The following is a 14,591-nucleotide window of genomic DNA, read 5'->3' on the forward strand; positions in this document are numbered from 1 at the left end:
ACAAAGAGGACTTCCATCATTTTGCATAAAATTGGAGCATGTGTTATGTTGATTGAGGTTCATTTTCAAATGAAATGTGTACACAAAAAAATTAAAATTAAATAAAATAAATTGGTCAAATTTAGACTAGATGTGAGTGAAAAATGTGATAAAATAAATTATCTATTTATACTACTAAAAAATATTACCGTTATTTTATTGTTGTTGCAATCTTATCATTCCAAAATGAAATCAATATCCTGAAATCAAATTAGTTATTATTGTAGTTTTTTAAGGTTGCGGACATGTTTTGAATCATCACTTCCTAAAAGGTTGCGGACAGGTTTTGTATAAACCCAGTTTTTTAAGGACCAAAGAATTGTACGAAGTTAAATCATTTTTGTTGTTGGACTTATTTCTCACAATTTTAACTAAAATTATGAACCTTTTGTTTCAATATCTTTTGTTGCATTAAACCTTACTGTATCAATTGCAATTAATTTCAACATTTGGTAGTATTCATTACTATATTTTAAAACAAATGAGGTTTTGGTATTTCTTTTACATGATTAATGTATTTTGGTTAAATAATCATTTATTATGAAGGTTAATATTTGCGCTTTTATACCTCAAATTAGTAACAGATTGGAAAATTTCATTCATTACTAAATAAATATATTTTTATTTCTTATGTCAAAAATCTCAATGATAAATGGAATGTTTATTCATAACATTAACAATGGAATGTTTATTATATATCAATATATCAATAAATTGTTAAAATATTTTTGTATTATATTTTTTGATTATTTCCTTAATATAGTATACAAAAAAATTAAGCAAATTATATTACTATAAATTAATAATGTTTTACTTTATTATGTCCCAAACTGAAAAAAGTTATTTGTGGAAATTTTTTGAACCCATTTATTGATCATTTAACCTCCATTACATTAAAAAAAACTCTTATGCAATAAATTTGTGTACGTTGATCCAAATATATATATATATATATATATATATATATATATATATATATATATATATATATATATATATATATATATAAACAAAAAATATATTATATTTTAATTTTTTTAAAATAAATTATTGCACTTGCGCGACCCGTGCGAACGCACGGGTCCTTTACTAGTGAACTATATTATCCCATGTCATGATGTCGTTTTGGTTAATTTCATAATTGTATTAATTAATTTATATATAGATGTTCTGGACTGGGCCACGACACTTAGCACGACACGGCCCAATGCTCGCCAAGCCCACGTCCAAACGACCGTATCCAAGCGACCACGAGGACACGTCAGGTGAACGACCGTCCGCCCGGAGAATGTCTCCCCGGCCCCTTGAATGCGTGTCGGACAACGAGCGGGTCCTCCTCATATGATCTCCATCCACTCATCGTCAACCCACGCCGCGGGCACCTAAGTTGTGTCGGGCAGAGCCATAACGGCATCTCACTCACCACGTCACCCAACTCCCCTATATTGTCTCCGTAGGGATAGGGGCAGTTGGACCAGGGAGCAGACCTTGGTCTAGGTCTTAACGCTTCTTACGCGTCCCCTGGCAGCTCCTCCTTGGGCCTAGCTAATCCAGCCCATTAGGAGCCTTGGCCCAGCGCTGGGGGCTCACTATAAATACCCCTTTTATGGCAAAGGGGCAGGTATTCTAACTCACACTCTGATAATCTCATTCTGTACCTTTTCTGACTTAAGCGTTGGAGCACCTTGCAGGTACACCCCCCTCTCATTTCATTCTCCGGCCCATTCACCAAGACCTTGGAAGGCCCTCCTGATCAGGTGAGATCAGTGGCGCCGTCTGTGGGAACTAGCTATCCCCATCTTCATCAAACGAGGATCAAAAGCTCATTTGTTTCTGTCCTTCCAACATGGCCGGAGAACAACATAGCGATCACAGCCGTCCCCTCGTCAACTACAATATGGACGACGGCCCGCCATCCCATGAAGCGGACGTTCGGGACGGTCATCCATCCACCCCGTCTCCAGAGCCCCAAAACAACGGAGATGCCTCTCACGCCCACAATTTAGGGGCAGAGACATTTCATCCCATTCCCGTTCCCGTTGAAGGAGACGCCGTAATGATTGCCATGGTGAATGCCCTCAATCAGGCCGGTTCTATGCTCCACCAGCAGCACGAACGAATCATGGCCCTCGAAGCCGAACGACAAGAGGCCCGGCCCCAGCCGGTGAGTAGGATACAACAACGTTCGGAGCCCACGAAGAAGCGAGGACGTCGCTCTCCCGAACCCCACGCCAGCAGGGCACGCGCCCATCGTGACGGTGGTCGAGCGAGAACATCACCAAGGCGCGGGCACAGCCCCGACAACAACGAACTGTCTCCCTTAAGGAGCGACGAGGAAGATTTGCATTGCCCCCTATCTCGGGCAATAATGGAAGCCCCGCTCCCCAAAGGCATGGAGAAACCGCCAAACCTAGCTGTGTACGACGGGACTACAGATCCCGACGATCACGTCGACAACGTCAACGCGATGCTCGACTACCGCAATGATATAACCGGGCACCTAAAATGCCGACTGTTCTCAACGACCCTCAGGAAAGGGGCCATGGCCTGGTACAAAAGCTTGGCCCCTGAGTCCATTACGTCATGGAGAGTCATGAGGTCCATGTTCACCCGGCACTTTACAGCTTCCCGTCGTCACCCCAAGACTGAGGCGACCCTTGAAGCCATAGTGCAGAAGAAGAATGAAACACTGCGCTCATACATCGAGCGATTCAACCAGGAAGCTGTCGAGGTAGATACCACCGAGCACATGAAGAAGTATCTCCTCGAGAGAGGTCTCTTACCCGGCAGTGAACTTAGCAGAGCCGTAGGGATCGAACCTCCCCGCACCTTAAACGAGCTCCTGCATAAAGCCCAGGCCTACATCAGATACGAGGAAAAGCAGGTGGCACACAATGCCCGCAGCGGACGTAACGCTGGGGAGACCGAGCACTCAAAACGCGAGGACACGAGCATTTCCCGTCGCAACGGAGACAAACGAAGAGAAGAAAGACCTCGCGAGCTCCGGGAAGGAAGAGGCCCCGCGGGCAGATATAGCGAGTACACCTTACTGACAGCTCCTCGAGAGCGTATCCTCGCAGAATGTATCAACTCTGAATTTAAGCAGGGCAGGGTCAGGTTCCCAAAACCGTCTGCACCAAAGCCCCACACCGACAAATCAAAGTACTGCCGGTTCCACAGAAGTCACGGGCACGTGACCGAAGACTGCGTCCACCTGAAAGATGCGATTGAAATTTTAATCCAGGAAGGGCATCTGAAGCAGTACACGAGGAAGAACGAAGCTCCCAGACACGACGAGCCAGAGAAGAAGAGACCCCGGGAAAACACACCCCCCGACAACTCTCCCTATCAAGTGGCCCTCTGCGTGTCACGACCGGAAGATTTCTTCCTCCCCGAACCATTGCCCGAGGGCAAGATCACTGCACTCAGCCCCTGGGAAGACTTCCCTACCACACTGGTGATATCAGGAGGAGGAACTAACGGGGAATCCGCGGCCCTCTCCGTCAAACGTAAGTTCGACGAACTCCTACTGACTGCCCCCGAGCAGAAAGCGACATTGACAAAATACCGGGGAAAATCCAACCCAATATCCTTCTTCCTGGAGGAACTCCCGGGCGGATCCCCGAACTCGGCCATCCCACTATTGATAAGAGCAAAGATGGCCCGATTCGACGTACGACGCATCCTGGTCGACGAAGGCAGCTCAGTGGATATCATGTACGTCCACCTCTTCAAGACTCTGAAGCTAGACAAGACCAACTTAACCCCCTACGTCGGATCAGATCTCCAAGGATTCAACGGAGCAACAACCAGACCGTGGGGATATGTTGAGCTCCTCGTCACCTTCGGCGAACAAGAAACGGCCAGGGAAGTCAAAATCCAATTCCTGGTCGTAGACTGTCCGTCTCTCTACAATTGCATCTTTGGACGCCCGACACTGGCCGAACTCACTGCGGTCCCATCCACCGTCCACCTGAAGATGAAATACTACACCAAATTGGGACGTGTGGTCACTATCCATGGTGACATCGAAGCAGCCCGACGATGCTACGACGCCGCAGTAAAAGGACAGGCCGTAGTCAGCACGAAGAGCAACTGCAACAACAAAAAACTCAAGACCGAGGATCTTGCCCGAGGAGTCAACGCCATCGACCTCGACTGTCGCATCGGGCTGGACGAGACCGAAGAGGGGAGGTTCCCCAAGGAACGCTCTCTCAAACACCCGGTCCGACCAATCCCCGACGGGGAGTTCGAACTCATTCCTCTTGGGGACGATCCGAAAAGGACGGTGAAGATAGGTAAGGGACTACCCGAGGAAACAAGAGAAGAGCTAGTAGCATGCCTCAAAGAGAACTCCGACCTCTTCGCGTGGAATGCCGCAGAAATGCCCGGGCTGGACCCCGAGATCGCGTGTCATAAGCTAGCTGTAGACCGGGCAGCCAAGCCCATAGCACAGCGTAGACGCAAGCAATCGCCCGAAAAGGCAGAGGCTGCCGGGCGAGCTGTAAAAGACCTCTTAGAGGCAAATTTTATTTCTGAAGCCCAGTACACAACCTGGCTCTCTAATGTAGTCCTCGTTAAGAAAAATAATGGAAAATGGCGTATGTGTGTTGATTATACTGATCTTAATAGGGCTTGCCCGAAAGATGCTTTCCCCCTCCCTAATATAGACTCGCTCGTTGACAACTCTGCAGGTTTTAAACTCTTGTCCTTCATGGACGCATATAGTGGATACAACCAGATCCCTATGTCGCCCGCAGACAAGAAACACACAGCGTTCATGACCCCAACGGGCAACTACTATTACAACGTGATGCCGTTCGGGCTCAAGAACGCTGGCGCTACATACCAACGCATGATGAACAAAGTCTTCAAGGACGAAATAGGAGACATGCTCGAAGTATACATGGACGACATGATCGTCAAATCACACGAGGAGATAACCCATGCTCGACACCTTACGAAGGTGTTCGAGCAGGCGAGACAGTGTAAAATGAGGTTCAACCCCGAGAAATGCACGTTCGGAGTCCGGGCAGGCAAGTTCCTCGGTTTCTATCTCACCGAAAGAGGGATCGAGGCCAACCCCGACAAATGCCGGGCATTCTCGGAGTTTCCGACCCCGAAAACCAAAAAATCGATCCAGTCGCTCAATGGAGTGCTCGCCTCACTCTCCCGTTTCATCGCCAAGTCCGCCCAGCACGCATTGCCATTCTTCAGACTCCTTCGCAAAGAGGCTACCTTCGACTGGACCGATGAATGCGAGCAAGCGCTACTCCATCTAAAGAAGGTTCTGTCCCAACCCCCGGTCTTGTCACGGCCATCAGAAAAGGAAACCCTATACTTATACCTATCCGTGGCGACCGAGGCCGTCAGCGCCGTTCTAATAAGAGAAACCGACGAAGGACAAAAGCCCATCTATTTTACGAGTAAAGCACTCCAAGGTCCCGAGCTCCGATATCAGCAAATCGAAAAGGTCGCCCTGGCCCTCATCAACGCAGCGAGGAGACTACGATATTATTTCCTCGCACACACGATAAAGGTGAGGACCGACCAGCCAATCAAACAGCTGCTCGGGCGCCCGGATATGGCCGGGAGGATGCTCAAGTGGTCACTAGAACTCTCCGAATTCGACATACAATACGAAAGTAGGAAAGCCTTGAAAGCTCAGGCGCTGGCCGACTTCGTCGCGGAGATGACCCACTGCCCGACTCCAGCAGAAAGCGCCCACAAATGGACGATCTTCGTCGATGGCGCCTCTAGCACATCAGGCAGCGGGGCCGGGATCATCCTCGAAAATGAAGAAGGGATCCTGATAGAGGTATCGTTAGCGCTAGCGTTCCCAACATCAAACAACCAAGCCGAATACGAAGCCTTCCTCGCAGGCCTGAGGTTAGCCGAGGACCTGGGAGCAAAAGAGGTAAAAATATCCACCGACTCCCAGCTCGTGGCCTCACAAGTGCGAGGAGAATACCAAACCAAGAACGACAACCTCCTCGGGTACTTGTCCCTCGTCAAAGAAGAACTTGATAGATTTGAAAAATGGGAAGTTCAACACATACCCCGCGAGCACAACACACGGGCAGACGTTCTCTCGAAACTAGCCAGCACGAGGAAAAAAGGTGGGAATAAATCAGTAATCCAAGAAATTCTCCCGCGGCCCAGCATCGACAAACTACCGCCTCCACTCGAGGTCAACGCTATTGGAGATGCCCACTGTTGGATGACACCCATCTACAATTACCTCACACGAGACGAACTCCCGGCTGACCCGAAAGAGGCGACCACTGTCAAACGACGCGCATGCTCGTACGTACTCCTCGAAGGCAAACTCTACCGGAGAGGATTCTCCATCCCACTACTCAAATGCGTCGAGGAAGAGATAGTCCCCGACATACTTGGAGAGATACACCGGGGAATTAACGCTCAACACCTCGGCGGACGATCGCTCGCACGAAAAGCCCTTCGAGCAGGCTACTACTGGCCGACCATGCAAAACGATTCGAAAGAGCACGTCAAAAGATGTGACAAATGCCAACGACATGCCGACATGCACCTCGCACCCCCGAACGACCTCAAATCACTGTCTTCCCCATGGCCCTTCGCGTGGTGGGGCATGGACATCCTCGGACCCTTCGTCACCGGATCATATCAGAATAAATACCTCATCGTCGGGGTGGATTACTTCACCAAATGGATCGAGGCGGAGGCACTGGCTAAAATAACCGCGCAGAACATTCTCCGGTTCTTCAAACGCAACATCCTCGCTCGGTTCGGTATACCCCAGGCACTTGTCACAGACAACGGGACACAGTTCACGGACGGAGGATTCCAGGACTTCATCGCCAGCCTGGGCACCACACAGCATTTCACGTCTGTCGAGCATCCGCAGACGAACGGGCAGGCAGAGGCGGCCAACAGGGTAATCTTACGTGGCCTCAAACGCAGACTCGGCGAGGCAAAGAGGGCATGGGTCGAGGAGCTACATAGCGTCCTATGGGCCTACCGCACGACACCACATTCTACCACCGGGGAAACCCCGTTCCGACTAACTTACGGCACCGAGGCAGTCATCCCGGTGGAGATACGGACGCCAACGAGGAGGACAGAGGAGCCCCTAGACGAGGAAATGAACGATGAAACCCTTAGAGCCGAGCTCGACCTAGTCGAGGAGATACGTTCCGAAGCAGCTCTCCGGGAAACAACCCTCAAACAAAAGATAGCACTACGCCATGACGCGAAAGTCATAAAAAGAGAGTTCCAGGTCGGCACCCTGGTCCTCAGAAGAAACCAGAAAAACCCGAGAGAGGGCAAACTGGCGGCCAACTGGGAAGGCCCTTACCGCGTCCGCGACAAAACGAGCAACGGGGCCTATTACCTAGAAAACCTACAAGGAGAAGAACTCGCTCGACCATGGAACGCAGAAAAACTTAGACAATATTACAGCTAAATACACCACGGGGAGACGTGGCAGGTACGACCACGCTCTTCGTCCCCAAAACCCCAGGGAGGAACCACGAGACCCGGGAACGATCCGGGGTCACATAACAAACACAACCCTCCCCGACGGTTGGGATCTTGACCAAGGCTCAACGTCGAAGTACCAAGACTGGCAGGGCACCCAGCTCGCGATGGGAGGACCCAAGCCTCGGGACCAGGGTTCGAACAACGGACCCGGGCTTCGATACCCACGGGCACAAAGCCCGACACTTCGTCGGTTCCCTAAACCGAGGAGATGAACAAAGTCGAGCAGAGTACGAATTCATACAAACAAGTATCAGACACAAACGAGCACAATGAATGATAACGAAAATATTCATACATTAAAAACGGTAACAGTAGCCGAAGCCAAGTACGCCCGAAGGCCATATTACAACGCCCGAAGGCCAAAATACATAAGGCACGCAGGCCATGATAACTAGAATCAAAGAAAAACAGATAAACTAAGACTCCGCTCGGAGCACCTCTTCATCATCTTCTTCTTCTTCTTCTTCTCCCCCCAGCTCCTCCTCCACTTCAAACGGGCAGACAATCTCACCATCCCGGACGCAGTAGTTATAGGCCGACCCTGCTGTCACCAACTCAGGGTTCAGAAGCCCGAGCTGCTCGACAGCATTGTCGAAACCCTCTTTGAAGCAGGCCACGAGATCTTGGTTGAGAGTCCGAATATGCCCTAGCAACTCACCGCGCGAACCAAGGGCGCGTTCCTCCTCGGTCTCATCTGCCAGGGGACGGACCTTTCCCTCGAGAAACGCAACCTGAGCCCGTAGGCCAGCGTTGTCCTCGGTCAGCTTCTGATGGTCGGCCACCTGCTCTTCCAAGCTCGCCGTCGCAGCCTTCAACTGGTCCCTCTCCTTCTCCACCTCCTCCAGCTTCCGGCTCAGCCCTTCCTGTAGCTGATGCTCTTCTTTGTAGTCCGACAGATCTTTAGATAATTTTTCCTTCTCCGCCCGGACCTGCAAAAGGGCACCCTCCAGCGAGGCAGTGGAGACCGAAGTGTCGGTCAAAACCATGGCCGTCTCCATCACCCGGATGACAGCAGCAATATCCCTGGCCAGATCTTTTCTCCGAGCAGCAGCATCCTGGTCCAGAATAGCCTTGGCCTCAGGCGCGGGCACAACAATCGACTCCTCGGCCTTGAAGAACGACCGTTCCACATAGCAGGGAGGTAGAAGATAGCTCCCCGGTCCGTTCGGACTTCCTGGAGACGACCTGGTAAGGGCCCCAGCCGGACGCTTCCGTTTATGGAGGGGAGAAGCCGCTGGCGACGGGCTGCTATCAGGAATGTTGATCGGGTTAAGCCGAGGAGGAGAGGAAGGAATCACGCTCGCCGCCTGCGAGGGACCGACCCCGGCATCGCCAGCAGTCTCCGAGACACGGGCCGCAGTTTTCTTCTTCTTCTTGGGCACCCGGTCAGGAGCGCCGACCTGATTCGCTAGCTTCAGCACCCGATCACGAGCATTGGGCATGGCACCTGCAAATAAATTACACACAAACATTAGCGACCGAAGTCATAAACAGAAATAAAAGGCTAAACAAAGTCTGCCTACTCAATAACGCCAGAGCTTCCTCCTCGGTATCACACTCGAGCAGAGCCTTCGTATTGATATAACGCGTCTCGGTGATTAGCTCCCCGGCCTCATCCAGGTAGGGCACGCCCTGTCGATTCGCCCAGAACGCCAAGCTGAAGCTCTGCACGTAATCGACCAGCTTCTTGTACGCGAGCCTATCCTCCTCGCCGAGCATCGCGTACTTGACCCGGTAATGCGCTGTGGAGAGATCGAAATGATCACGCTGCCACCTCAGCGGTATCTTCGACATCAGCGTCTCCTCCCCGTTGGGTTCCCGTTGATAGTAGTAGAGAGAGTGAAGGGCAGCCCGGGTAATCGGCATCACCACGTACCACCGGCTTTTGAAATGGCGAACAAAATCCTCGTACGTCTTGAACAGACGCACGGGCTGCTTGAAAGAAACCCAACTGTGGCGACCACGGGAACCGGACCTCTGGAGATGGAAGACGTGGAAGAAGAGAGCCCGGGTGCAACCAATGCCGAGGAACTGGCAAACTAACTCGAATGCCCGCATAAATGCGAGAGCATTAGGATGTAGTTGGGACGGCGCCAGCCGGAGCCACTTGAAGACCGACATCTGGAAGGAGCTGAAGGGCAGTCTAATCCCCGCCTCACGAAAAGCAAATTCATACATGGTGAACTGCTTCCCCGGGAAATGATGACAAATGCGGTCTTCTTCCTTGGGGGCGCAGCAATACCAGTTTGGTGGATCCTCCCGGCTTATGGCCTCGACCATAGCGTGAGCAGTGATGGCCTCGTCACAGAAGTCTGATTCCTCCTCCAAGGGCTCGTCCGCAACCCATGAGAAGTCGACCTGCCCGGAAGAGGAGGCGTGTTCGGTACCATCTCGGACACTCCCATCCCCGACAGGGAGACGAGCGATTGTCGCGTCTTCGGTGGAGGACCCAGAATCTTCCTTCCTCGGTCGTAAGCGCCCGGTAGCACCTGAAACGCAGACAGAAAGAGTGAATTCGACGTCATATCAAATCCACCCTTCCACCGCAGGTCAAGTGAAAGGGCGTAGCGGCGACGGACACTAACCGCGCTCAACTCGGTGGCGCACGCATCCTATGGAGACCGGGCATAAACTTCATACAGCCTATGCAAGTATTGCCCAGCATATGAAGTTTGTGCCCGGTACAGTAGGATCCCAACCCTATTTTCTACCATCTAATATACACCTACAGTCCACTACACTGTTCCCAAGTCAAACCTAACCACATTTCTACAACATTATCATGCGTTTGACAGAAAACAACAAGGAAAAAGAATGGGTCACAGTGGAAAATCATACCTGACATAGTTAAGTTGAAAGGGTACGGTGGTGTCCGAACAGAAGACGGTGGTTCAGATAGGAGGACGGGCGGAGACGGCGGTCCAGACGGTTGAGCAAGCAAACGAGAGAGAAGGTGGAGATCTCCGGTGAACGTATGAGCGAGAAAAAGGTAGAAATGAAGTTACTCAACCCCTTTTTATAGGGCTTGGCACGTGGACCAACACGCTAGGTCATCATTGCCTAGCTTGCCTACGCCGTCTTTGCGCGCGAAACGAAGCGACGCCACTAATCGTGAGACACGTCTATCAAAGACAAGAAGCTGAAACGACCCGAGCACCTGTCCGTCTCCTCGACTCACCAAGACGCCTCCTCCCCGCGCCATACCCACGTTTACTACAAGGAAGGTGCAGATCAACCGATCACCTCCATCCCCGACATTCCCGGAGAAATGTCTGTCATGAATAGGTCTGTTACGACCTCACCTGTCTAACGATCAAGCTTCCCCATCGTCTCGGGGAACCCTTAGTTGAAACATAAGTCATCTCTCTGGCTCAGAGACTCGACTTGGGGGGCTCCTGTTCTGGACTGGGCCACGACACTTAGCACGACACGGCCCAATGCTCGCCAAGCCCACGTCCAAACGACCGTATCCAAGCGACCACGAGGACACGTCAGGTGAACGACCGTCCGCCCGGAGAATGTCTCCCCGGCCCCTTGAATGCGTGTCGGACAACGAGCGGGTCCTCCTCATATGATCTCCATCCACTCATCGTCAACCCACGCCGCGGGCACCTAAGTTGTGTCGGGCAGAGCCATAACGGCATCTCACTCACCACGTCACCCAACTCCCCTATATTGTCTCCGTAGGGATAGGGGCAGTTGGACCAGGGAGCAGACCTTGGTCTAGGTCTTAACGCTTCTTACGCGTCCCCTGGCAGCTCCTCCTTGGGCCTAGCTAATCCAGCCCATTAGGAGCCTTGGCCCAGCGCTGGGGGCTCACTATAAATACCCCTTTTATGGCAAAGGGGCAGGTATTCTAACTCACACTCTGATAATCTCATTCTGTACCTTTTCTGACTTAAGCGTTGGAGCACCTTGCAGGTACACCCCCCTCTCATTTCATTCTCCGGCCCATTCACCAAGACCTTGGAAGGCCCTCCTGATCAGGTGAGATCAATAGAGTTTTATTAGAATTTTCCCACCAAAAAATTGCATTTATGAAATTCAAATACAATATTGCAACTAATTAATATATATACATATAACATTTAGTACCATTCATTTTAGAGATCCAAATTTTAAAAGAATTTAATATTTTATAATATTAAACTTAAATTTTAATTTTAATATTATATTTAATCCATACAAATAATTATGGTTTGAATTTATATCCAAAGAGACTACTCAATTATACATTACTCTATAATTTTTTTTGTAGTAATCCATGCTAAATTTCTTTCTAAAATAATTTTTTAATAAAAATTAAAATTCCATTTCAAATGTAAATGTGGAAAATAAATTCTTCAAAAAAATATTATTTTAGTCATTTTCGTCTAATTAATAACAAATTTAACGATCAATTTTTGAGTTTTTTCGTCGCTAGTAAGACAAAAGGACTAATATGAAACGTTTTGAAGAGTTAAAAGATCAATATGAATATTTTTTTAGGGTAAGAGAACGAACCCCAAAATTAATATACAAGAATAAAAAAATATTAAGCTTTTAAAATTCATTACAGATTTATTCAAATTATTTCAATTACATAGTTTTATCATTAATTATCACAAAAACATCATATAAAACAACAAATATTTCAATTCAATTACTTAAAATGAATCTCAATTCTATAATTCAATACACAATTAAAAATAATTTACTCACCTTTAATAAATTTATACCTATCAAAATTTGAAACAACTTCACTCACTCTAAATAAACACTATTAATCTCTCTTATAACTTTCATTACTAAAGAATCAAATACACACGATCACAATTTTCACTATACCAAAATTTTAAAAAAAATCATATGGATTAAAATTTCATAGAATATATAACAGTAAGCATACCATTTCTTTTATCTTATTATAATCCTAGCACAATATTACACAATCAATGCAATTTCAACAACCACATCCATAAAATTTTCTTTCTTTTTTATACATAAATCTTTCACTTATATCTTCTTTTACATATTCTATTTTTTATTATCTAATATATGAAATTGCTCTCTTGATGACAATATCAATTCATTTGTTTTGATGTTTGTCCTATTTTACCTTTATCATATTTGAGTCTCTCACATAAGTATCTCATTAGCTCATAGGTTGAAAATCACCTTGAATTAAATTGGACATTTGACTAAATTCAACGCAATTGACTTGAATCAAAGATTTGGATGATTTGAATCAAGTAGTAATATTCAACATGATTCAAACCACGAGTGGCTTTGATTCCAATCATGAACTTTCATGATTTTTCAATGTTGAATTTGGGAAACATGATTTGAATCATTGTCTCATCTGATTCGATTCATGAACACTTATTTTTAAAATGAATTCAATTATGGAATTGTGATTCAAATTAAAAATTAATGTGATATGAATCACATGATCCAAAATCATGATTGGAATAGCAACTTGAATATTCTTAGTTTTTGTTACTTGGTTCAAATCATCTCATCTCTACTCGAATCATATTTTATATTTTAGACTAACTAAATAGTCATTCTCACCATTATTTTGTCTAATATCTAATACTTATATAAAACTTTTCTCTCATATTTTCATAAGAACATTTGATGACTTTTGTTGTTCATCATAACATTCAATTTCTCGAGTGAAACATTGGTTTGTGTGAGATTTTCTAAAAGCTTCATCTTTTACCTCAAACACTAAATACCATTGATGAGTATAAGCACGTCTCAACTTTAGGAGAGAGTGTAAGTTTTTGTTGTAAGTTTATTCATTAGAGGTACTAATAATTTTTTGAATGGGTTTCAAGATAGAAAATTAGGTTATTGAATTTCTTAAGAGGGATTTTTATTGAAGAAAAAGAGTAAGTCTTATCCAAAGAGGATTTGGAGTTTCTAGGACTTGTCATCCGTTCAAAGATTCATACAAGGTAATTTTGATGGAATCAAGTGAAGTAGGATATTGGAGTACTTGTGATTTATGAAGGTGAATCAACTCAATATCGTGGATCTTGGATATTTTAGAAGCCTTGTAAGCTAATTATAGTTGAAGAAGAATCCAAAATTAGTCTACAAAGTAGCTTTATTATTTTTAGTAATTTGTATGCTTTAAGTTTATTTCTTATTCATAGAGATTTAGTTTCTTAGTGTAGGTATATTTAGATATAGTCTTATAAATTCATATTTCTGTTGATTATATTGAAGAAACATAATATTATAATGTTTAATTGATTAATTCAATTATATTTGTTCTCGGAAAATACAATAAGGGAAGAAGTGTCCACATATATGGTTGCAATAGTCTCTATATGCTAATTTTTTTAGAATTAGTGAATTAATCTTCCAATTCTTGGAACAAAAATATTAATAGAGGAGTTTTTGGATTGGATCCTAGGGAGAAAATTATTTTCTCCTACTTTCTCAATGAGTAAGTGGAAGTATGGGGATCGACTCTTCCTCTATTATCGGGGACGATATCCTTTACTATCACAAAGACTCAAATAATATTCTCTTAGACATATCATACACCACATGTGATGAAATTGATGGATCATAATCATATGTTTTATCGAAAAACCCAATCTCCAATCGAACAACCCATGAGCGCGCCTATGCGAAACTTATATAAGTACCTTTGGCCATGGGCTTACGCTTACATGCCCAATATAATCATCCCCAGTCAAATATTCAAATTTCTCTATTTGGATTTAAGTAGATTAACTCTTCTATTATTATTAGTTGATTCATCATTATTTTGCAATTCCTTAAAATTTTCAATATACATTTATCCAAGGGTGTAATCTCTAAAAATGTTTTTTAAACTTCTACTTCCGCTCTCAACTCTGTGTTTTGAAAAATATTTTTAAGAAGGGACCTGTCTATTCAACCCCCTTCTATACCATTCTACGCACATTCACGAATAATATCCATCTTAAAATTTTAATATTTTGTAGCATTATTATTATTATTGTTCAAACAAATTATACACCATAATTATAAATAATTTAGCCTATATA

At 45.9% G+C, this 14,591-nt stretch overlaps 1 protein-coding gene across 1 annotated transcript; it reads left to right on the forward strand.

Moving 5' to 3' along the window:
• The first annotated feature begins 1,885 nt into the window (after positions 1-1,885).
• LOC127079907 (uncharacterized) lies at positions 1,886-7,486 on the forward strand. The gene is made up of 2 exons (XM_051020259.1): positions 1,886-5,578; positions 6,824-7,486. The coding sequence occupies exons 1-2, from the start codon at positions 1,886-1,888 to the stop codon at positions 7,484-7,486; spliced, it is 4,356 nt and encodes a 1,451-aa protein (XP_050876216.1).
• The last annotated feature ends 7,105 nt before the right edge of the window (positions 7,487-14,591 follow it).

This window comes from Lathyrus oleraceus, chromosome 5 (assembly GCF_024323335.1).
Source record: "Lathyrus oleraceus cultivar Zhongwan6 chromosome 5, CAAS_Psat_ZW6_1.0, whole genome shotgun sequence".
In the NCBI taxonomy this organism is placed as follows: Eukaryota; Viridiplantae; Streptophyta; class Magnoliopsida; order Fabales; family Fabaceae; genus Lathyrus; species Lathyrus oleraceus.

What these genes read in the sequence shown, in the direction of transcription:
- LOC127079907 (XM_051020259.1), top strand. Translation starts at nt 1,886, where the DNA reads ATGGCCGGAGAACAACATAGCGATCACAGCCGTCCCCTCGTCAACTAC. An exon ending in TCCTCGCACACACGATAAAG is followed by an intron (nt 5,579 to 6,823) that starts GTGAGGACCGAC and finishes GGTATACCCCAG; the next exon opens with GCACTTGTCACAGACAACGG.